The 25393-nt window shown below is 41.2% G+C and overlaps 1 protein-coding gene across 12 annotated transcripts in view; it reads right to left on the bottom strand.

Moving 5' to 3' along the window:
- ECPAS (Ecm29 proteasome adaptor and scaffold) overlaps window positions 1-25393 on the bottom strand; it is a 107994-nt gene that overhangs the window by 31884 nt on the left and 50717 nt on the right. For all 12 annotated transcript variants that reach the window (XM_042242900.2, XM_027964118.3, XM_060408925.1 and 9 more), the window contains 17 exons: window positions 20518-20603; window positions 20210-20288; window positions 18330-18379; window positions 17240-17306; window positions 17023-17145; window positions 14445-14548; window positions 13937-14060; window positions 12650-12730; window positions 11420-11645; window positions 10895-10986; window positions 8055-8189; window positions 7106-7268; window positions 6493-6665; window positions 5135-5236; window positions 2895-3018; window positions 995-1140; window positions 514-568 (listed from right to left, as the gene is read on the bottom strand). In XM_042242900.2, the coding sequence (XP_042098834.1) occupies window positions 514-568; window positions 995-1140; window positions 2895-3018; window positions 5135-5236; window positions 6493-6665; window positions 7106-7268; window positions 8055-8189; window positions 10895-10986; window positions 11420-11645; window positions 12650-12730; window positions 13937-14060; window positions 14445-14548; window positions 17023-17145; window positions 17240-17306; window positions 18330-18379; window positions 20210-20288; window positions 20518-20603 (1930 nt within the window). The remainder of the gene's footprint in view (window positions 1-513; window positions 569-994; window positions 1141-2894; window positions 3019-5134; window positions 5237-6492; window positions 6666-7105; window positions 7269-8054; window positions 8190-10894; window positions 10987-11419; window positions 11646-12649; window positions 12731-13936; window positions 14061-14444; window positions 14549-17022; window positions 17146-17239; window positions 17307-18329; window positions 18380-20209; window positions 20289-20517; window positions 20604-25393) is intronic.

Raw genomic sequence — 25393 nt, 5'->3', positions numbered from 1 at the left:
TGCCCCCTCTCCTAGCTTAAATCACAAAGGGAAAAAATGAATCCTAAGTAGAAGAAAGCTATTATTTAGTAGAAGCTACGCATGTTAAACATAGCCTCGGCTCCACTTTCAAATGCAAAACTGATCTGATGAATAAATGATTCATTAATGAATACAATTAATGGGGTTCTCAGGTGGCGCTATAGTAAAGAACCTGCCTGCCAATGCAAGAGACATAAGAGACGCAAGGGATATGGGTTTGATCCCTGGGTCAGGAAAATACCTTGGAGGAGGGCATGGCAACCCACTCCAGTATTCTTGCCTGGAGAATACCATGAGCAGGGGAGCTTGGCAGGCTATAGTACATGGGGTTGCAAAGAGTTGGACACAACGGAGGAATTAACACACACAATGAATAAGTGCGTAAGAATCAAGTTTCCTGTAGCCTTCTCTTATGGTCATAATCCAGATTTTTCAAAATTTAAGATACAAGTTTAAAGAAGTTTGGAAATCAAATATTTGCCAATAACTTACCATCATTTTCTGACAGAACAGAAACAAATGCACTCTGGATTTCTTTAAGATGAGACTGAAATAAGAAAAGAGACATTCAGAACACTGAAACTCTACCCCTTGGGAGACTGAGAATCTTGCTCTCGGGGTACACACCACCTGTGAAGTCTCACAACCTGAGGCAGTCACAAACCCTGCTGTACTCTCATCTGTGAAGGTGGCCAAATTACCTGAAGGCTGTACCACTGACAGCAGTCTATTCACACAGTCCAAACCTCCCCGTCCTCATCACTTCCTCTGACTTTACACCTTCAAGTTAAGAATCATCCTCCAGTTCATATATACCAGGTATCAGCCCTCATTCCTTCATGTGTAGCTTATTCAAAAGTATCTGTTACAGGTTAATGGCCCTTGCCCCCATACATTTCCCTTCCGACCACCTATTATAAATATTTCATAGATAGACTGCAATAGACCTGGATCACATTTATAGATGGCCTACCTTCACTTCATTATGGGTACTTAGCTTCCTCACAAGGGAAAGGAGCCAGATGCACGCTGCTTGCCTCACATGTGGGTTGGGACTGACGATGTGTTTATTTAAAATCACATCCAGCACCCAGGGGACCACATCATTAACTTTGGCTCCTAGGGAAAAGCAAAGAATGATAAGAAGCAAATTAAAATAACTGAATAGAGCTTCCGAAAAAAATGTTAAATGCTAGTCAACATTTACTCAACAGAACAATCCTACAACATATTAATATCTAAACAAATAAGGTGTTTAAATAAATTGCTGAAGGAACTGATCATCATTTACTTCAGAACCTAGCATAAACTAAATAACCATTCAAATGTACTCAGACACCTTTAGTTTCCTAGAATGAAAAATTATCACCAACGTGGGGGAGGTTAGACATGTGCAGTGGCGGAGGGTGTGGAAAACCTCTGCACCTTCCTCTTCATTTTGCTCTGAACCTAAAACTTCTCTTTCTAGGACACTATCTTAATTTTTTTTAATATCCATATGATTAATGTAACTTTACTCATTTAAATTGTGACTGTAGGGGGAAAAAGTTACTTCCCCTCCTTCATATTCCCTTTGGAACCTTAACTGCATATGAAGTTTTTAAAATAAATGGTTTTCTTTGTTTTTAAATTTTTATTGGGGTATAGTTAATTTACAATGCTGTGTTAATTTTGTCTTAATTTTCATTATCCCCATTTTCTCTGGTGTCAGCAATTCTTCTTTCTCTGTTGTATCTTTCCCATCTCCCATCTAAAAACTAACACATAAACCAACCTCTATTAACCTCGCCTTCCTCCTCCCGCTACTACACCACTGTTCTCCTTTTGTCCCTTCAGAGTTCCCCAACCTCGGCACTATTGAGGCCGGCAGGATTAGCCTCAGCAGGACACCTTGCTGTAGAGAGCCATCCTGTGCCCTGGAGGATGCTCACAGCACACAAGAGATGTGAAGTCACTCTACCTGTAACGTGCAGTCAGAAAGTACACACTCCTTCACCTACACGGCCACTGAAAGCCAGAGCAACTTAGTGGAGAGACGCACCTGCAGCATGATTGGCACTGCGTGATGAAGAATCAGGGGTGGGCTTCCCCGGTGGTAAACTATCTGCCTGCCAATGCAGGACACACAGGTTCGACGGCCTGGTCTGAGACGATTCCACTTGTCAAGGAGCAACTAAGCCCAGGCGCCTTACTGGCCTGTGCTCTAGAGCCCACATGCCCCGACTCCTGAAGCCCAAGTACCCTACAGCCCATGCTCCACAACAAGAGAAGCCCAACACTGCAACTAGAGAAGAGCCCCTGCTTGCCACCAACTAGAGAAAAGCCCACACGCAGCTACGAAGACCTGGCACAGCCAAGAATAAATAAATAAAATTATTGACGCAGGGGGCACGATGCAGGAGGGCAGTAAGGCTCCAGAGGGAGGGATGTATGTCTAATTATGGCTGATTTGCATTTCTGTACGGCAGAAACCAACACAACATTATAAAGCAGTTTTCATCCAATTAAAAAATAAATTAAAAAAAAAAGAATCGGGGCACACAAAACTTGGGAGATTGCTAGGCCTTGACCTCTGACACTGGCTAAACACCCCAAGGAATCCTCACGGACAGAGCACAGGTCTGAAGGGAATCGACAGCCAACTCCTTGGCCTCCCTGCCCGAGGACTAAAGGAACGGCTCTTGCTCACTTTGTGCTCCGTCTCCTTTAACCAGCTATCTTTCTTGACTGAGCCGAACTCAGGAGACATATACAATTACTAGAAAAAGAGTCAAAATGGAATGTATATATTTTCCCTCTGGCTTCAGAGGTGGGAACAAGAACAGAAGAGAGTTATACAGCGGGAATACACCAATTCGCTGACTGTAAGGTACCGGCGGGGGGCGTGTACTCCTCCTCGGTTACCAGCCAGGCGTCCCGGGCGGCCACAGAACCAGTTCCTATCGCGGCACTGGTGATGGCTTCACCGATGGTGAACTGAAGTTCTATTTGCTTGGCCTGCAATGAAGGGGACAAAAGCCAGGGGTCAGAGAGAACATTTCCCCAAATCATCCATTTCCATAAAAAGGCTGTTTACTGGTCTTGTTTCTCAGTGTGCTTTGTTTGTTTCCACTCTTTCGCCTGAAACGCTCTAACAGGATGGTTGGAAAGTGGGGCAGGGTGAGGGAACAGAGCGCCCAAGAATGACTTGAAGATCTTTTCCCAAGTCCGCGTTGCACTTTTCACCTAAGCAGAGAACCAATAAGCAGCGGTTTTTAATCTTTGGAAGACTGGAATCATTCACTTGGGGAGAAGGACACAGACTGTGAAGCCATACACATCTCGAGGGAAATACTGTCACTCACCAGTTAAGTTTAACAGCATTAAACTCTGAGCCTCAACATCATTTGTAACATGAGCATAAATAATACCATCACCCACCTTGTTCAGGCCATAGGGATTAAACACGGTTAACATACAAACGGCAACTAGTAGACACCTGATTGTTAGTAACTGCACAATAACACTGGCCTTTATCACTGACAGACATCTCCTCTCTGTACACTTAAATTACATGATATCTGCAAGATCCTCTCAAATGGTTGTTAGGGATTCCCTGGTAGCTCAGTCGGTAAAGAATCTGCCTGCAGTGCAGGGGACCAGGGTTAGATCCCTGGATCGGGAAGATCCACTGGGGAAGGAAATGGCAAACCACTCCAGTATTCTTGCCTGGAAAATCCCATGGACAGAGTAGCCTAGCGGGCTACAGCCCATGGGACTGCAATAATCAGACACAACAACTTAGTGATTAAATCACCACCTTAAATGGTTCAGGGAAAAAACCCAGAGAACCAAAAAGCAAATGTGGTAAAATGTAATTTGGTGAATTTGGATGAAGGATATAGAGGAGTCCTTTAAATTATTCATACAACTTCACTTTAAATCTGAAATTATTTCAAAAATCAAAACTATGCATATTGTATACATATACCCAAATTTTTAAAATCAGATTTGGAAACTGACACATCTCACAACTGTGAATCACAACAGATCTGGAATTGGGCCAGTCTCTGGCATTTCTCTCTCGTGTTTGCTAGGAACCGGAAGAGACTTAAGCATGGAGAATAGGAAGAGAATGAAGAGCAGAGAGCATGAGGGCTATGGGGACACTGCGGGGACAGATGACAGTTTAGCTAATCCAAGCTCAGTCTCAGCAGATGCTCAGTCTCTGAAGCAACCTGGCTACAGCAGAGAGTCTGTTGTCATCAGGTGGGTCCAGGAAGAATGGCAAAATCTATATAACAGATTTAAAAAAAGAAAAAGGATGAGAAACCAGACATCACAAACTTTTCCCCAAGAGGATACAATGTCAGTGACATCCAGGGAGAATCTGACATGAGTTTAATTTCTTGTCAAAAAATTTCACCTCAAAAATACTTCATCAAGACTCTGCCAGTCACACCACCTGGCCCCAGTTTTATGGGCTGTAGGGCACAAAGCAAACTCTGCCTTCAGCCTAGTGGGCAATTAGGAACTGTGGTGAATGTGAAGAAACCATGGAGAAGCAGGAAAGCACAAAGAACGAGCAAATCCACCCTCGGGTGAGGGGTCAGGGGAGGTCTCCAAAGAGGCGCAGCAACACCCTGAGAAAGAAGTACACGAGGGTCTTTCAAAGCTCAGAACAAAGACGGAAAAAGAGGCTGGGGAAGAAAAACGTGAGTCAGTGAAAACAACCAAAGCCCAACTGGGGCCAATTGTGTCGAGTCACTGATCACACTGGCTAGCAGCTACTTGGAGGTCTTCTCCACCACACTGGACGTTTATCTAGAAGACCTCAGACTCAAGAGCAACCGGAACACCGGCACCCACTCCCCTCAGCCAGGTGACTGCGTATATTTCCCCTCTACTCACCCTGCACCACACTTTACAGAACAAATCGCGAGATAAGGACTTCCCCGCACAGGCGGCTCAATCAATGCTATGACTAGCACCGCCCATGGCTGGTACTCTAAGCACTTGGGGAACGAATGAATCAAAGTCTCATTTTAAAACCTCACAACATGCAAAATTCCAACAACAACAAAAAAATGCCTTTCGTCTGAATGACTTAACAATCAGATAGCAATATAAATACCTCCACAGAATCCATCAGACCTTGCAAGAGGAGCTTCTGGTGAGGAAAATCTCCATCCCCAACTGGAAAATACCCCAGTGTTTGGATAGCTCTTTCTTTCATCTGGAAGAACAGACAATTTTTTTTTTTTAAGGAAGTATATAACAGCTTAGTCCCAGAAAAATGTCTTCTGGGAGAAAAATGAGAAGGTAGGGAGGAGGAGTCTGTCTAACTAAATGCATCCGTGCAAGTTTTCTTTTTTTTCAAGCATCCAATTTTACAGAATTACGTCTATAAGACACTGGAGGTTGAAAGACACGAAACTAAGTTTATTAAGGGTCCACCACTACAAAAGAAGGAAGCACAAAGTCTTTAACCAGCTCAGAACCCTACAAACCATAACAGTTATAAATGGAGGTTCTGGGCCCAGAAGGAACCTAAGATCGGGTCACAGCTAGACCACTTTTAGTAGCCTTTGAGGCTGTGTGACCTCAGGCAAGTTACTTCACTTTTCTGAATGTTCCTCCTCTGGGAAAACAGAGATGACAAGCATACCTACCTCACTAGACCTTCTGAGGATTCAGTTAATAAAAGCAGGTGATGCACTCAGCATATGCTTGGATGGTAATGACTAGCTAATAACAGCCGATAAAAATTACACTGCAATCTTCTTGCTAAGTTTTAAAAACTAGCTAGATTGAGAATAAGATTACATATTTATTAAACTTGCAGTAAACTGAGTTTTTCTGTTCATTAAATCATCTTACATTTCAACACTGAGGTACTCTTATCCCAAAGAAAAAATTTAAAGTCTATGAAGGTTTTTATCTAAAATTAAAATACTATAAAGATCCTCTGGGCTTCCCTGGTAGCTCAGACAGTGAAGAAACTGCCCAAAATGTAGGAGACCTGGGTTCGATCCCTTAGTTGGGAAGATCCCCTGGAGAAGGAAATGGCAACCCACTCCTGTATTCTGGCCTGGAGAATCCCATGGACAGAGGAGCCTGGCGGGCTGCAGTCCACGGAGTCGCAGAGTCAGACACGACGGAGCGACTTCACTTTCACATTCAAAGGTCCTTTTCCTCAGAGATGACTCACACTGCTTACCAATGCCCAAACTTATTAAAACCCACCTGGTTATAGGAGGTTAAGATTTAGAGCTGGTCTGAAATTATAAAAATCATATAACTATTTAATACTTTATTATCTACCTTTTGCATGACAGAAGAATAAACTTGATGCGTTTAATCTTAACAAGTTATGGGCCTTAACTGGAGTAACTGGGTCAAAAGGGCACACACACAAAGGCTATATACAGATCACCCACAACTCAAAATTAAACAGTTTTTAGAAGAGAAGGGTAAAAGGAAGAGACGTGCCTTATTTGTTTCTTTACTGGAGGGTATTCTGTTTAGCAGGCTCTCCACAAGATGCAGCTTGGTAAAGCCTGATCCCTCACTGGGGATTGGGAGGGGACCATTTCTGCCAATTTCTCCCAGGGCTGTACAGGCAGCAATCGCCAAGAGAGGGGAGGTACTATCCAAAAATGAGCCTGTGAACACATTTACACAAAACAGAATTATACTTATCACCCTTGGAATCCAAAACAACCAGAGACGTAATTGAGATTTTCTTAAAGACAGCAAATAAAAATCAAAGTCTACAATATATTTTCTAATTAATAATTTGTTATCATTTCTTTAGTAATAAAACACCACGGAGTGGGGTCCTTTCTTGACATTTAAACTTTTTCCCATAATGGAATCATCTCTGTTAAACAGAAACAAATAGAAAATATATACAGAAAAATGAGAATACCTTCAGTTATTAAAAACAGAATTTATTTAGCATCAAGATTTTGTGAAAAAGCTTGTGTGTTTAGAGTACAATGCTATAAAAAGAAATTAAAATGTTACAATAAATTTTAACCTCATTCAAAATCTTGTAACCTATTTATGCTGACATCCACATCAGCATAAACGCATTAATTACCGATTGTTTCTGTGGCACTCTGAATGAGCGCCTCTTGCTCGGGCAGGAAATCAGCATGTGTCTCCAAGTTTGGCTGCTCTGCCATTTTCATTTTCTTCTTAGCCAAGTATCTTCCTACTGTGAATCCCAGTGCAAGCAAGGATCCGTGCTGTATCTCCGGGCTCTGGATTTAACAACACGACAGCGTATGTCTTATCTCTCTCTCTCACATGTGTGTGAACGCACTGCAATAACTGTGCTTATCACAGTCATCTCCCCCACAAAACATAAGGCCAAAGAATAAGGTGATCATGGGAAGCTCCACGGGATGTTAATAAATCAGCTGGCGAACAAGAGAAACCTAGAGTTTCAAACACAGAGAATTCTGAGAAGTTGAGTTGAGTCATGACTTATATTTGGATTCCCTAATCCCATACTTCAGTTCTGGTGAGGTGACTCCCTCGATGCTCTGATAAGCACATACGTTTTCTTCTCCCTTATAACACTTATATAACTATACCATCATAATTTCCAAGCATGATTTTTCCCCTACTGCCAACAAAATACAATGAACTAAAGCCTATTTCTAATTGCAAAAACCTCCAAACACGGGCAGGCATGATTTGAAAAGCACATGACTTCAACAGTGTTTCCGGATGGGATAGGTACAGAGAGAGGTGGCAGAAGATGGGGAAGGAGCACCAAGCACTACCAGAGCTTCTCATGTATCTACTCCCCATTGTCGTCCTAGCCCCTGAAACAGTGCCTGTGAGACACAAGGCACTCAGACTTGTTGACTGAACTGACTGCATCCGAGTGCTATCTGTCTCATTTCATCTTTACCATCATAAAAGCAAGCAATTTATATGTTCATTTTACAAATGAGAACATAGAAAAAAATATACTAGATGCTTTTGTAAAACTTCTATTTCACACACACACAAAGAGAAAGGCAAAACTGATGTCATACGTGATTGTCTTTTGTAGTCTTTATCAGCTGTTCTATCATTGACTTCAGCTCATTTCCCGACACTGTAGATACCACCACGGAATAAAACAAGGCTGCCAGTTCACGCATCTCTTCTTTACTGCTATTCATGAGACTCTGAGCAATGTAGAAAGAAATATGTACATGATATAGGATCATCTCCCTGCTGACAACTTCTAACATTTAAAGTTAAAAGAACACATGATATATTACAATGTTCAAGTTATTGCTATTTTTGAGAAAATAAAACAACCTACTATTTCAAAACAAAATGAAGCCCAGCTACCCTCCCTTTCTGAAAATGAGCATTTTAGCTTTGAGGATCTGATGGATGCGGCCCATGGGAAAGAACACGTGGTTGCAGGTGGCACCTCTGGTCACATGGGGGCGCCCTTGCTCTGCCCTCTGGACCACAAGGGCATTCATTCTCCCTCCTGGCAGGTTCCTGCAATTCCCTGGGTCCTTAGCACAGGGGACCACACTCCCCTCCCCACCCCAATTTGTTCTTTGGGAACTTCTTCCTCTTCAAGAAAGAAAGGGACCTGCATGTGCCTGAATGTCACTGCAGGATACGGGGCCAGCAGACTTCCGATGTTACCATTTCTGAATAATAGTGAGTCACTGCAGGCCTGAGGCAGGCACGTCCTGTTCTGAGGAGTGCCTTGCCTCAAAATGCACCTTCATCTTTGGAGAGCCTGTGCATGGGCCAGGAGGGGGCAGGAAGTGCCAGGATTTCCTTCCCAGGATTAAATGCTTTCTTTCTTTTTTGACTGGAAGGTGCTAGTGCTAAAGAACCCCCCTAAGCAGGAGACATAAGGGATGTGGGTTCGATCCCCAAGTCCTGAAGATCTCCTGGAGGAGGGTGTGACAACCCACTCCAGAGTTCTTGCCTGGAGAACCCCATGGACAGAGAAGCCTGGTGGGCTACAGTCCATAGGGTCACAAAGAGTCAGACACGACTGACCACACACAGGGTAGACCAGAATCTCATGTGCATTTTCATCCAAGGTACAAAATATAAAGCAGTTGGAATTAACATACAGCTGACCTAAAACAGGTTTACATGCTCGAATGACGCAGGAGGCCTACTCTGCCACTGTATTAATAAAAGCAGTCACAGACAACACATGGATGTGGCTGGATTCCAATACAATTTCATCGACGCTGTAATTTCCACAGGTCAGGAAATTTTACTCATCTTTTGATTCTTCCTCCAGCCCTTAAGAAATGTAAACGCTAGTCTTAGCTGGCAGGCCACACTAACAGGAGGCAGGACAGATTTGGCACACAGACTGCAGGCTAATGACCCCCTGATCTACAAGACCAAAGGTCTAAAATCATTTTAAAATCAGCAAATCTCCACAGAGTAAAAAATCTTTTTGAACTAGATGCAATTTCATGAGACTAGATTTTTTTAGAGAAGGGTGAAACTCACTCCTCTTGGTAAACCACATTCACGCATTCACACTTAAAAGAATCTGTACATTTTACCATAATTCAAACTGTACCTTCCAAAAAGAGCTGCATCATGAAGCACAAGAGGTACACAAAGCTGCAGAAGCCAGACCTGTACTAAGAAAGATGATTCACTCTGCTCATCTGAAATTCAAATTTAACTGAGTATCCTGCATCTTTATTTGCTAACCCTGGCAACTCTTTTGGTGTGACCATGGGAACACATGGTTGGTGGGAGTGTGAACCGGAACTACTCATGGCTCAGAGGGTAAAGCGTCTGCCTGCAGTGCGGGAGACCTGGGTTCAGTCCCTGGGTCGGGAAGATCTCCTGGAGAAGGAAATGGCAACCCACTCCAGTGCCCTTGCCTGGAAAATCCCATGGACAGAGGAGTGTATAGCCCACGGACAGCAAGCTACAGTCCACGGTGTTGCAAAGAGTCGGACATGACTGAGCAAGACTCCACTTTCTCATATGGAGGATGTGCGCTGTCTACAGAAGTGCATCCATGTGGCCTCAATTCCATTTCTGCAGAATCCAACTAAAAATACACCCACTCGTATTCAAAATGACAGACTGTTCATCGCAGCAGTCTGGAAGTACCCTAAATGACCATCAGTAAGGATCTAGAATAATTCCAACTCAATGGACATGAGTTTGAGCAAGCTCCAGGAGATGATGGACAGGGAAGCCTGGCGTGCTGCAGTCCACGGGGTTGCAAACAGTTGGACACGACTGAACGACTGATCAACAAGAATAATTCCACGGCCATAGAGTGGAAAATAAACAAGTTGTTAAAACAAAGAGGATGTTCTCTCTGCAGTCATGCAGGAATAACTTCATGTTCTAAAGCTAAGGGAAAGAAGGTACAAAACAGTGTGAAAAAGTATCGTGTAACACCTGTATGTGAAAAAAGGAAGAAAAATTTAAAATGCTGATTTCATCTGCATGTATACATGTACCTCAACTCTAGAAGGGACACCATATACAAATAAGTGATGACCTATATGTCTGTCAGGTGAGAGAGGAAGAGGCAGGAAGTTGAAGGAATCTGGGCAGGTGAGAGACAGAGAAAGATGTTTTACATAATGTTTTATTTAAACTATACAAAATGATTACTTCTTTACTTTTAAAGCAGAAAAATAGTTCTTTTTTACTTATATGACTCTCAATTCATCTCCCCCCTCATCTAAATGGATCACTGCTGCACACTGACCTACAAGCTTCCTAGGAAATGTCTGATGATCAGAGTTTTCAAAGTGACCTAAAGGCAAAAAAGGTCACAAGAACCCTGGTAGGAAGGCGAAATCATGACACTGAAGTTTAAAACACAGAGAATCAAAAAGAAACACACAGGCAAAGGATATACCTTTATCCATTCAGTTTTGTCTACAAATTTGGTGGCCAACTTTTCTGGATACACTGAGACAGCCTCCAACAGACAGTACATGACTGGCAAACCTAAAGAAGAAGGAATTCAGAAGCATTTTAATGTCAAGAAAAGTGATACACATACAGGGATCACTAAATTCCTTCAAAGCATAAGGTTACATCTTTAGGAGGCATTTCCAAGTTTTACAAAACAAATGTTAACCTGAATACATAGTATGTGACTCAATACAGCAAATTTACAGCCTTATTGTCTATAAAAAGATGCCCTGTTCTTCACTCCCACTTCCAAAGTAAAAATATATTATCTATTGTTAGCATTTCTTTCTGCAAAGAGAAATAGTGTATCAAAGCTGAAATTAGACAAGTTTAGAAAAGAAAGATTCACGTTCGGTTATAGGAGAGAGGAGAGAAAATAATTTTGGTGAAAATTGTCAGCTGAGTTTAAAATTAAGATTTTTACTTAAGTGCTTTAGTATCCGTCCTCGGCATCATGACCTCCTACCTCCGACACCTGCTAACAGCTGCTGAAGCAGGCCGATGTAGATCTGCACAGGGTTGGTTTCCCCACTCTTGGAAGATGAGGAGGAAGGTGCCGCCTGGCTGCCTGACATTAAAGTCCGTATGTAGTGTCCAATGGCTGGGGCGTGGTCTTGCATATCAGCTAAACTCTGAGAGGTAGGCACCACCCCCGCGCTGTGAGCCAGGCACATGCGCAAGTACAGGACAATCTATGGATGGAAGAAAGAAGGACACCCAGATAAGCTTCTCAAAAAAATCAAGGTGGGAGATGTTCTTCAAAGTGACAGTTCCCAGCTTTGATGCCCCCACTATCCTTCACAAAGCTATTCAATAATCCTCACAGTAGCTGGAAAACATGACTCAATATGTGAACTGAAAAAACTATAATTTTACATAACCAGCTTTTATAATCCAGAGAGTGCTTTTTAATAGAGTTTAATGGAGTTAAAATGCACACTCAACTTTTAAAGTCTAAAACAGGTATAACGAAAATCATTTTTTTTAGAGATGTGTGTGTGTTCATGAGAGAGACAGACAGACAGACAGACAGTAGGCAGAAACCCGGGCCAGTGATCTACTCCTATGGAACTCCAGCTGAATTTAATCTCCACCAGCATAGAAATTTGAGAAAATGGGTTCAAATCATCTACAGAAGAGTAGCTATGATGTCATTAAAAACCTCTGACACAAATTAGCTGCTCAGGAGTCCTCTGGAAGCACTTTTCCTTGACAGCTGGGACAGGACTGGCGACAATTCCATCGTGAGTATTCTCACTGTGAACAAGATTATCTCTTGCCATTTATCTCAAGCCAATGACTGAAACAATAGAATTGTCCTTAATAAATGAGGTAGATTAATCTAACCCTCCAACCTCCAAAGCTAGATAATCCAAATAACCTCAATATATCGTTGGCTTTAAAATTCCAATCTAATTTGCTGTGAATTCCCAACAGCAATCAATGGAAAGTACCTAAGTCTCTTGTGAAGAGAATCTCACTGAGATAAATATATTTCTTGACTCTGCTGTGAACTGAAACAATACCAACTAGCAAGCACTGTTTTTCCTAATAAACAATCTGATATAAAACAATGACGTCACTGTATGGGTTTTTACCTAGAAGACAAAAAATTCACAGACATCTCTTTGACTGTGACATTATTATCTTTAAGAACGTTCTGCAAAAGCAAAACAGAAATATACTCCGGTCCTACCTCTCCAAACGCTGCTGGGTTAAATGGAAGGACAGTGGTCCCAGTCATGTACTTGGCTGGTGTTTTCATTCGATGGGAAGCCTAATAAGAAAAAACCCCCCAAAACCAATTACTGAAAAACAAAGCACATGTACCTTTTCTTGACTCAAAGGTGACTGTATTTCTAGCTACGTTATTGTCTGCTGCTGTTTTTTCTAGTCAAATATTTTTACATTATTCATGCTTGATTGTACACAGACCTCAAACCCTAAGTGACAGATGTGTTGCCTTTTGACTGGCTTCTTAAAAAAGAAGAAACCTACAAATTACCTACACTTTCATTAAAAGAAAGGAAAACAAGAAAAAGCTCCAAAGATGACACAGTTAGAGTAAAAGTTAGAAGAATAAACCTACTCCAGGCATCTAATGACACAGTCGAACCAGGGCACTGAATGCCGGCTGTTTTCATTAATAATGCAAGTAGAAGAAAAACATGAGCATGAAAGCACCTTTTGCCCCCAATTATGGCAGCGCTACAGGGAAGGGAACCATGGTTGCCACAAACTGCCCTCCGACACCTGTAAGATGTCTGTCTACGCAAAAAGCTAAGACCACCGGTAGAGATGAAGGCAGTAAGCTGTCCCCCAGCACACTTTCAGAAACATTCATGTAAAAAGTCGGACAGGTCTGAGTTGTGACTGCCAATCCTCTGATCTACCAGTAAAATAGGAGACTTGCAAAGAGCAGATATGATGTTCTCTCATGAACACAGGGGGGAGAAATCTGAACTGCTCCCTAAAGTGTTCTTAAAGTTACACTGCCTTAAATAATGCCCTTAAAAATAAGACGATATATGTGGGGGAATTCCCTGGCAATCCAGTGGTTAGGATTCCATGCGCTCACTGCTGAGGGGGCCCAGGTTCAATCCCTGGTAGGGGAACTAAGATCCCACATCCCACAGGCTGCATGGCACAACTCAAAAAATAAACACAAAAATAATAAGTGTTAATATTTTTAAGCATGTCTTGCCAAGGGGAAAAATTTTAAACAAAGCCAAAATGTTGAAGAGCATAAAAGAAACTAAATAATTTAGATCTGGGCAAATTAATTACATTTGAGATTTATATTTTTCTCATCTTGTACCTCCCTCTTATGGTAAATATTAACATTGTTAGAAACTTTACTACTATTCAGCATTTAGTGATCAGCATTTTACAAAGTGTCACCAAAAAAAAAAACCAGTATGTTTATTTTCATCATTCACTGTATGATTCAAACTAATAATATATTAGAGAGTAAATACCATACCTTTTCTTGGATATAGTACACCATTTCTGGGAAAGACGGCATCTGCTTAGAAGCACTGTCTTTCCTGTTTCTACCAGGAAGACACCTTAAAACTCTCTGCGCCTCTCCATGAACTTCTTCCCGCCTTCCGGAAAGAGAAGAAAAATAAATGAATTTCACCAACCGGAGAGTGATCATATGAAGACGAAGATCAGCACTTTTATCTGGCACCTATCTTAAGGATATTCTTGGCTACATGCAAAAAAATCATAAAATACATGAGAAGCAAGCACTTCTTTTTCGAAATTTCATTAGCCACGTGGCTTGCATCTTCGAATTTTACCCACAGGAAATAACAAGACAGGGTATGACTACAGGTCTGCATGCTGTGTCAAGGGGGCCATATTTTTAACTCTAATACATTGCTTCTAAATTCCACAGACTAATGCTACAAGCAGCATAAATTTTATTCGATTTTCAACACAATGTGAAATAAACCCAAGTTCATATCAACACCTTTGAAACTTACGGGTCTCCTGCGGCTAACAAGAGCAAGTATCTGGAAGGAATATGGTCTGAGGGAAACACCGTGCTGGCAAATTTCACAGCCACTTGTCGAACTTGAACTTCAGGCTATTTGACACATAAACACACACACACACACACACACACATAACACAGAGATTAAAAAAAGAAAAATTCCAGTCAAGATAAGTAACAACTCATTCCAATCAAGGTAAGTCATTTTAACTGTAAATAATCAAAATTTAAGTTGATATTTCAATAAATATATCTAAATAAATAAAAATCTTTTTAGTCGAGATCCTTAACCATGTTGTTTAAAAGTCTCTGGACAAAGGCATTACTTAAAAAGTGCTTTTATGACCTAAGGGGATCTTCCAAGTAAAGCAGGAAACCCCACCAAGACCGCTATCAGAGAATCTCTCTATAGATGCCCATACTCAGCCCCACCATGGGACCAAGGTCACAGGGGTGGTTTCCGGCCACCACCTCTGTTTCCTCAACTCTCAAGCTCCCAGTCACATGAGTGAAATTCATATAGTATGCAGGGAACACAAACAGAGCCTACCTGGAGTCCCTACAAATTTAAAGTAAAATATCGCCAACACTTTCGGGTTAGCTCTAAAATTAAAAATGACTCCAAAGCAAAATCTCAGCTTATATATCCAGTTGGGGCTTCCCTGATAGCTCCGCTGATAAAGAATCCGCCTGCAAAGCAGGAGAATCCAGTTCGATTCCTGGTTCGGGAAGATCCGCTGGAGAAGGAATAGGCTACCCACGCCAGTATTCTTGGGCTTCCCTTGTGGCTCAGCTGGTAAAGAATCTGCCTGCAGTGCAGGAGACCTGGGTTCGATCCCTGGGTTGGGAAGATCCCCTGGAGAAGAGAAAGGCTACCCACTCCAGTATTCTGGCCTGAAGAATTTCATGAACTATACAGTCCATGGCGTTGCAAGTAGTCGGACATGACTAAGCAACTTTCAATTTCACCTATATCCAATTAACTTAAATAGATTGAGACTGCAATCTATAAATACAAAGTTCGACCAGAAAAAGCAGCTGTAGAGTCTAATGATGCTGAAGCTTTGTTCTCATCTACCTTCCCCCTGAGTCAATCCTCCAGTCACAACATAAGTGAGATGAGAGGTGCTTAGAAACATGTGCTACCTCATTCATTCAGGTGTTCTTACTCTTCAGCATTCCCTTTATAGGGCAATATACTAAGGACTAGTCTGTATGACTTAGCTCTCAGTCTGGCTGCCTTCCATGTAGTCTGGGAAAACAAACCAAATCACCTATGACTTGGTAATATTGTTATGTGACTTAATCTGCATAAGTACAACCAGCACTTGTGCACTCTACAAGCATTCCATTTTCTTGTGAGGTTACTGATGAAGAATTTTAAGTATTTGATTCTAATGAGCTTCCAAATAAGCCTATACTACTTTGCTCATGTTATACGACCATGAGCCAGGTACACTGGACACCAAGAGCATTTGACAATGGGACTCTATATATAATAAGATTTCTGAATGTTCATAATTATCCTGTTCTGTTTCAACAGAAGCCAGACACGTTTCTGAACCTTTAGTAATTCCCTCAATATAAATATGGAAGCCAAATTCAGTGGCACGCAAATCATATTAATCTCACCAACATTTGACATTTTTCCTCTTTAATCTCCCTCTCTATTCTTAGAAATAGAGGTCAAAAAACTGACTAAAGCAACACATATTATTTTATACTGTATATACCATATATACACGCGTGTATATGTATATTGGGCTTCCCTGTTGGCTCAGACGGTAAAAAGTCTGCCTGTGATGCGGGAGACCTGGGTTTGATCCCTGGATCGGGAAGATCCTCCGAAGAAGGACATGGCAACCCACTCCAGTATTCTTACTTGGAGAATCCCATGGACTAAGGAGCCTGGTGGGCTACAGTCCATGGGGTCACAAAGAGTTGGACATGACTAAGTGACTAACACTATGTGTATATAACCATAGATATTAAAAATTCTCTTACAAACTTCCACAACAGGCAGATGAAGAGGGCTAAAGAAAGAAGAGTATGTATGATGGTGCTGGCTTATTTCCTACAGACTCATTTTGATACATACAATGTGTATTTCCTTCTGCCCTTCTCCCCCAGTGTTACCTACAGAACTCCACTACAAGGGACTGTAGGGCTCAGCTACCAGTTAAAACAAAACACTTCCAAGCAGGAGAACGTGCCATTAAAAAAAGTTCTCCAACAAGGAAGGCTTTAAACATAAGGCCTCTGTGCATATCACTACTCCTTCTCTAAAATCATATTTCCATAACGAAGAATTAAAAACACAGCACTTTAGAATTTTCCCTTCAAACAGCTATTTTCTATGCCTAGTTTGTGCCTAGAAACCTTGGTTTGAAAGGCAAGACTGACAATAAAAGACTTTACAGGGGCAAAGAAAACAAATCATAAATCACAATCCAAGGGAAAGCAAATACTCCTCTTCATTATTAAGAAGAAAAGCAATTCAAATTTTGATCATAAAAATATAAAATGTGTACACTACCAGCCATTGTGGTTCACACAGTTGGACCTACCTTTATTAAATACGAGGCCACAAGTGCCTCCATGAGAGTCCGCTGTGCGCCTTCCAACGTACTGTAAGCTCCAACCATCATGGATAATGCCTCTTGAATAGCGAGTCGCGTCTCGGGCTCTTCCTGTGAAAGATGATAAAAACAGTGTTTCCTTCACGGTCGAGTTTCCAGCCGAGCATCCAAACAGAAAGCACACGCTTGCCAGGTGTTTCCCTACCTTACACAGGGCTTCAAAAAGCTGCTGCACGAGAGCTATATCCTTAGTGAATAAATGTGGCATTCGACTGCAAGAGAACGTGAGACCATCATTACTATCAAAAACTTCCATAAGGCAGAAAAGAACGAAACTAAACACACGTGTTCCTGAACTTGCACTTTAACCCCTGGGCACCATGTGAGCATCACTGGGTTACCTCCCCAAAGAACCAAACATTGTTTTAAAGTCCATATTTAATTCTACTGTCTAATCCAAGTAACTCTAGATTAATATACGTGTTATCCAGATAGTCTCACTAGAATATTCCATGCATTCAGTTAACATTTCTGATTTTGAAATAAAGAAAAGAGATGAGACTAAGTGCTATTTAAACTAAAGACTACGGTGACAAGTTCTGTCAACTGCATGCCAGCACGCAAGGGACAAGGTCTGTTGACAACGCTGTGCTCTATCAGTTGATCTGAAATGACTGTCTTCTGAGCCCCCAAACTCCTTCCCTACACAGTGCAGAAGAGTCCGACCTAGTCTCCACAGGCCAGTAAAGAACCTGTGCAGGGGAGCAGGCAGTGGTTAGGGCCCCTGAAGATGCTGCTCCTCTCACCCCCTGCTCTGAAATACATGAAGAAAGGAAACCAGGAAGAAGTGGGTGCAAGAAACCATACTAAACAAAGGAGAAAAAAAAAATCCACCTTTGGAAACTCAAGAATCGTTAACACTATCAGAAAAGAGAATCACTAGAAAAACCCTTGATTAATGATATGATAATCACTAGTAGTAAGTCATAACAAGAACACTTAAGATCAATCAAGTGTCTCTATGTAGGGTGCAAGAAAACTAACACGTTAGGACACAACCCAGCTCAAAATCTCATTTCAATACTGCCATTTAATACAGTAACATATCTTCAAATATAAATTAAGACGTCTCACATCATTATCCTTCTACAAGGAAGACATTTCTAAACAACCTGCAGCCATTAAATAATTTCCTTTCAGAATCATAACAAATTTATTATCCATCCACTATTAAATGCCACAATTTTTCTTAGTTTACCAACAAGGTATCTCTCACTGAAAAGGAGTTTACTCACCTGGAGAGTTTTCCAACAGCTGAATATGCCATAGACAGTAGCTTAGGGTCCTTGAAATTAAGAAAAAAAAAAAAAAAAAAGAACAAAAAAGCAGACAGAACAAAAACACAGTAAACGGCAAAACCTTTTTGCTGCAATGAAATGCATTATTTTACTCCTTGTTAAACCTAAGTCTCACTGTGCCTAACTACATGATACCACAATCTGAACAAAACAAATTAAAATGTCCAAACCCAGGATGCATCAGACTCCTAAAAGAAAAAACAAAAACAAAACTTTCCATCCCCCACTCACTCCAAAAGGAAAATGCAGAGGTCATATGATAGAAAAGTTTCTCTCCACTGATGCTAACTTCAGGATCCTTTCAATACTACGTAACCTGCAAATACCAAAATTCACCACCAACATACTAGGAAGACAGCTTAACTTATCAGAGAATTAATCACTGCCCAACAGACTAGGATCCACCCTCTCTCACCCCAAATTTCAGGACACAGGAGAGCAATTGTCTATAAATCTGCACTATAGTAAATTGCTTCTTCTCATATCTTTCACCTTAAAAAGTTAAAGGGATCATAGTATTCGGGTGAGTTAGAGAGGGGTCCACTAAAGATAGAGATACAATTTTACATTGCTTTATGAAAATCAGGAGTCTGACACTACTCGGAACATAGCGGCACTTCTATGAGGTGAGGTTTATACACTTCACAAAGGATTCACACACCCACATGGCCACTCTTATGGGTCATCTGTTGGGAAGACATGCGGGTGTCATCTGGAGGTTAAGATCATTACAGCCCCGTAGATTATCTGGCCACTCTAATCTAGTCTCAAATATATAGTTTCTCCCCCAAAAGCCCCAAAGCATTTTTATTTCTACCAGCCATCCAAAGCATGTATCTATGCCATAAAAATAATCTGAAAGGTTCCCAAGGCCTTAAGCACCATGCAAGCTCTGTTCACTCAACAGAAGAAGACAGGAGAGTCAGGCCTAGGACTGCCCCAAAGCACAGCTGCACAGCAAGTGAACAGTTTTCAATAATAATAATATCTACTAACATGGCTTCGCTATGCTAAATTAGCTCATTTAATCTTCACAATCATCTATAATCATTTAATCTTCACCATAATTCAATGAAATGATACTATTAGCCTCATTCTTCTAATAAAGAACAGAGGTCCGAAGAATTTAAGTTACTCACAAAGGAACAAAGCTAGGATTCAAACTCAATTCTAACTCCAAATGGCAAAATACTGGTCACTATACTACTGCAAACATGCATTCATATTCAGCTAAGACTTAGGAAAAGAACATTAACTAGAGTTCTTAAAACTTTACCTTTTTTTCTTTTTAGCCAATTCCCTTGAAACACTAGAAATGGTAAGAGTGATACAGCAAGAAAAAACAGGATTTGAAAAACTACAATCCAAGGAATCCTCATCCCACTTAGCTTAAGGAATCAAAAATTTACTGAATGCATGTTTTGACAGTTTTGAATCAATAAAATCTCAGTCTCTAAGAATTAACAGTTTCTCAATACAAGCAAATCCAAATAGACCTATATGGAAATAAATCATAAAATAAAATCTAATTCTTTTCATTTCCATTTTGTGCAGTTTCTAAAATAAAATGTACCAGCTTTTTAAAATGTTACATAAAGAAATGATAAGACCACCTCAAGGTCCATATCAATTTTTAATGCTTATTTCCCCAAAAAGGGGCAAAAGATGGTGGTAATTTCTGAAATTTGCACCACCTCAAAATGTTAAGAAGTGATGGAATAACTTTAACTGTATCAACATACAGACCAGGAAAGTTTAAAACAGAATTTAAAAACTAAAATATTAACAAAATTAAAAAAAAAAACCAAGTCACTTACTTCTTTATATTCATTGATTAGCTTGGTGAGACCATTCAAAAGCATTGGACCTAATGGCTTAATCTTGATTTCTGGACAGCTTGTTAAAAAACAACACATACACAAAGCAAGATGTAAGAATCTCGTAATTACATATTGTTTCAGATTATTACTTAAAACAGATATGAATGACATAAGTTTAAATAATCTATCAAAATGTGACATATTTTAAGGTAAGCAAACACATTTTCTTTCTAGGTGAGATGCTCTTACATCCCTTCATCGCTCCGAATGGCTTGAAAACTTTATAAACAGTGCAAAAAACTTACGTTACACAAATGTGATGCACAAATTGCAGGGATAATGTTCTTAATTTTGAATTTGTATTTGTACCAAAGAGTCCATCATACACCACCTATGAAAACAGAATATCAAGAATACCAATTAAGAAGAACAGCAATTTATTATTTTCAAATACGACTGAGGATTCAACAGCAGGTCTTTTGTATTACACTATTTGTGGGGCTTCCACTAGGAAGCAACACAGAGTTCATGCTGCAGCGGGCCACCACTCCCCCGCAGAGAAGGTCTTTCAAAATAAATTCACATGTAATTAAGAAAGCTAATACCTCCCAAATAATTTAATCTCCTGATGTCTTCTGCATGAGAGTGGTGGCCCACTGCAGCATGAACTCTCTGTTGCTTCCTAGTGGTAGCTTCCACTGTGTTTGTTATCCAGACGGTTTATTGAAGCTACTTTTGAAGAACAAAGTGTAGTACAAAAGATCACAAACTGATTGCATGGACCACAACCTTGTCTAACTCAATGAAACTATGAGCCAGGCTGTGTAGGGCCACCCAAGACAGATGGGTTCTGGTGGAGAGTTCTGACAAAATGTGGTCCACTGGAGAAGTGAATGACAAACCACTACAGTATTCTTGCCTTGAGGACCCCAAACAGTATGAAAAAGCAAAAAGACAAGACACTGGAAGATGAACTCCCCAGGTTGGTAGGTGCCCAATATGCTACTGGAGATCAGTAGAGAAATAACTCCAGAAAGAATGAAGATAGAGCCAAAGCAAAAACAACACCTAGTTCTGGATGTGACTGGTGATGGAAGTAAAGCTCGATGCTATAAAGAACAATACTGCATAGGAACCTGGAATGTTAAGTCCATGAATCAAGGCAAATTGGAAGTGGTCAACAGGAGATGGCAAGAGTGAGCATCAACATTCTAGGAATCAGTGAGCTAAGATGGACTGGAACAGACGAATTTAACTCAGATGACCATTACATCTACTACTGTGGGCAACAATCCTTTAGAAGAAATGGAGTAGCCGTCATAGTCAACAAGAGAGTCCAAAATGCAGTACTTGGATGCAATCTTAAAAATGAGAGAATGATCTCCATTCATTTCCAAGGCAAATCATTCAATGTCACAGTAATTCAAGTCTATGCCCCAACCAATAATGCTGAAGAAGCTGAAGTTGCACGGTTCTATGAAGACTTACAAGACCTTCTAGAACTAACACCCAAAAAAGAAGTACTTTTCATTATAGGGGACTGGATTGCTAAAGTAGGAAGTCAAGAGATACCTCAAGTAACAGGCAAATTTGGCCTTGGAGTACAAAACAAAGCAGGGCAAAGGCTAATAGAGTTTTGCCAAGAGAATGCACTGATCATAGCAAACACCCTCTTCCAACAACATAAGAGAAGACTCTACATGTGGACATCACCAGATGGTCAACACCTAAATCAGATTGATTATATTCTTTGCAGCCAAAGATGGAGAAGCTCTAAACAGTCAGCAAAAACAAGACTGGGAGCTGACTGTGACTCAGATCATAAACTCCTTATCGCCAAATTCAGACTTAAATTGAAGAGTAGGGAAAACCAGTAGACCATTCAGGTATGACCTAAATCAAATCCCTTATGATTATACAGTGGAAGTGAGAAACAGATTCAAGGGATTAGATCTGATAGACAGAATGCCTAAAGAACTATGGATGGAGGCTTGTGACACTGTACAGGATGCAGGGATCAAGACCACCCCCAAGAAAGAAATGCAAAAAGGCTAAATGGCTGTCTAAGGAGGCCTTACAAATAGCTGAGAAAAGAAAAGACACAAAAGGCAAAGGAGAAAAAGAAATACCCATTTGAATGCAGAGATCCAAAGAACAGCAAGGAGAGATAAGAAAGCCTTCCTCAGCGATCAATGCAAAGAAACAGGAAAACAATAGAATGGGAAACACTAGAGATCTCTTCAAGAAAATTAAAGATACCAAGGGAATATTCCATGCAAAGATAGGCACAATAAAGGACAGAAGTGGTATGGACCTAACAGAAACAGAAGATTTTAAGAAGAGGTGGCAAGAATACACAGAAGAACTATACAAAAAAGCTCTTCATGACCCAGATAATGACCCAGATAATCACGATGGTGTGATCACTCACCTAGAGCCAGACATCCTGGAATGCAAAGTCAAGTGGGCCTTAGGAAGCATCACTATGAACAAAGCTAGTGGAGGTGATGGAATTCCACTTGAGTGATTTCAAATCCTAAAAGATGCTGTGAAAGTGCTGCACTCAAAATTCTAGCAAATTTGGAAAACTCAGCAGTGGCCACAGGACTGGAAAAGGTCAGTTTTCATTCCAATCTCAAAGAAAGGAAATGCCAAAGAATGTTCAAACTACCGCACAATTGTACTCATTTCACACGCTAGCAAAGTAATGCTCAAAATTTTCCAAGCCAGGCTTCCAACAGTAAATGAACTGTGAACTTCCAGATGTTCAAACTGGACTTAGAAAAGGCAGAGGAACCAGAGATCCAACTGCTAACATCTGCTGGATCATCAAAAAAGCAAGAGAGTTCCAGAAAAACATCTACTTCTGCTTTATTAACTACACTATAGCCTTTGACTGTGTAGATCACAACAAACTGGAAAATTCTTCAAGAGATGGGAATACCAGAACACCAGACCTGCCTCCTGAGAAATCTGTATGCAGGTCAAGAAGGAACAGTTGCAATGGACATGGAAGAATAGGCTGGTTCCAAATTGGGAAAGGAGTACGTCAAGGCTGTATATTCTCACCCTGCTTATTTACCTTCTATGCATAGTACATCATGCAAAATGCTGGGCTGGATGAAGCACAAGCTGGTTCAAGGTTTTTGGGAGAAATATCAATAACCTCAGATATGTAGAGGACACCACCCTTACGGTAGAAAGCGAAGAACTAAAGAGCCTCTTAATGAAAGTGAAAGAGGAGAGTGAAAATTTTGGCTTAAAACTCAATATTCAGAAAACTAAAATCATGGCATCCAGTCCCATCACTTCATGGCAAATAGATGGGGAAACAGCGGAAACAGTGACAGGCTTTTATTTTCTTGGGCTCCAAAATCACTGCAGATGGTGACTGCAGCCATGAAATTAAAGGACACTTGCTCCTTGGAAGAAAAGTTATGACCAACCTAGACAGCATATTAAAAAGCAGCAACATTACTTTGCCAACAAAGGTCCATCTAGTCAAAGCTACAATTTTTCCAGTAGTCATGTATGGATGTGAGAGCTGGACTAGAAAGAAGGCTGAGCACCAAAGAACTGATGCTTTTGAACTGTGATGTTGGAGAAGACTCCTGAGAGTCCCTTGGACTGCAAGGATATCCAACCAGTCCATTCTAAAGGAAATCAGTCCTGAACATTCATTGGAAGAACTGATGCTGAAGCTGAAACTCTAATCCTCTGGCCATCTGATGGGAAGAACTGACTCTTAAAGAGACTCTGATGCTGGGAAAGATTGAAGGTGGGAGGAGAAGGGGACACCAGAGGATGAGATGGTTGGATGGCATCACCGACTCGAGTTTGAGCAAGCCCCGGGAGCTGGTGATGAACAGGGAAGCCTGGTGTACTGCAGTCCATGGGCTCACAAAGAGTCAAACACAACTGAGCAACTGAACTGAATTGACTGACAAAGTGTAGACCTACAAGAGGTCTATGAGTATTCTGCCACATAATTCTAGCTGCTTATTATATAATGTAGCATTACTACCACCACCATTTCTGAACCAAAATTATTAAGGCACTACGAGGGAGAACAGTGTCTAATATGCAAAATGGAAGAAGCTCTGTGATTATTTTATGTTTATGGAAACACAGAACACAGTATTTGAAATCAGTCAAGGACTTCCCTGTAACTCAGATGGTAAAGAATCTGCCTGCAATGCAGGAGACCCAGGTTCAATCCCTAGGTCAGGAAGATCTCCTGGAGAAGGAAACAGCAACCCACTCCAGTATTCCTGCCTGCAGAATCCCATGGACAGAGGAGCCTGGTGAGCTCCAGTTCATGGGGTCGCAAAGAGTCAGACACAACTGAGTGACTAACACTACTACTACTAAATATTGGAGAGCAGATATTGGGAATAAAAGCTGTTATCACCTGGGAGGAGGAGGTAGGACAAATAAGCCTGAAGAAGGAGAGAGATGAAGACAGAAGGTAGAAGAGGAAGCAGCCACTTAAATAAGTCTTAAGAGGGAGAGACGTGAAGACAGAAGTCAATGTCCACCATACACATACAGTGAGCAAGACGAGCGTGTTCTTACTTTGGGACTGAAAGGGAGGAGAGGCAGGAAATAAGGACATTCTAGAGAGGAGGGGCCACACTAGAGAAGATCCTGAAACCAGAGGAGATGTTTACCAGGCTACAGGGGGAGGGGCCCTACACCAGGAGGCATGAAACAGAGCCATGGAAACGGCACACTTAAGAGCAACGACCTTTGCTGGTGCGTAAGCTATAGGGCGAGGGTGCTGAGATACGGGACCAGATGGGAAATAACCGCTGCCTTTCCACCATTTACTGAGAACTTTCAGCAGCATGCTCTAAATCTTCTATCGGCTATCCCACTCAAGTCTTTACAACACTTCTATGAGCTATCTACTATCATTACACCCATTCTACAGATTTTTTCAGGGAAAAAACCTTAAGGTTTATTTAAGATGAAAAGTTGTACTTGTTGTTGCTTATAGTCACTAAGTCATGTCTGACCCTTTGCAACCCCATGGACTGTAGCCAGCCAGGCTCCTCTGTCCATGGGATTTCCCAGGCAAGAACACTGGAGTGGGTTGCTGTTTCCTTCTCCAAGGGATCTTCCCAACCCAGGCATCGAACCTGCCTCTCCTACAACTGGTAAGTGGGTTCTTTACCACTG

Source organism: Ovis aries, chromosome 2, assembly GCF_016772045.2.
Source record: "Ovis aries strain OAR_USU_Benz2616 breed Rambouillet chromosome 2, ARS-UI_Ramb_v3.0, whole genome shotgun sequence".
Taxonomy (NCBI): domain Eukaryota; kingdom Metazoa; phylum Chordata; class Mammalia; order Artiodactyla; family Bovidae; genus Ovis; species Ovis aries.
The sequence above is the reverse complement of the archived record's forward strand: the minus strand, read 5'-3'. Positions and strand labels throughout refer to the sequence as shown.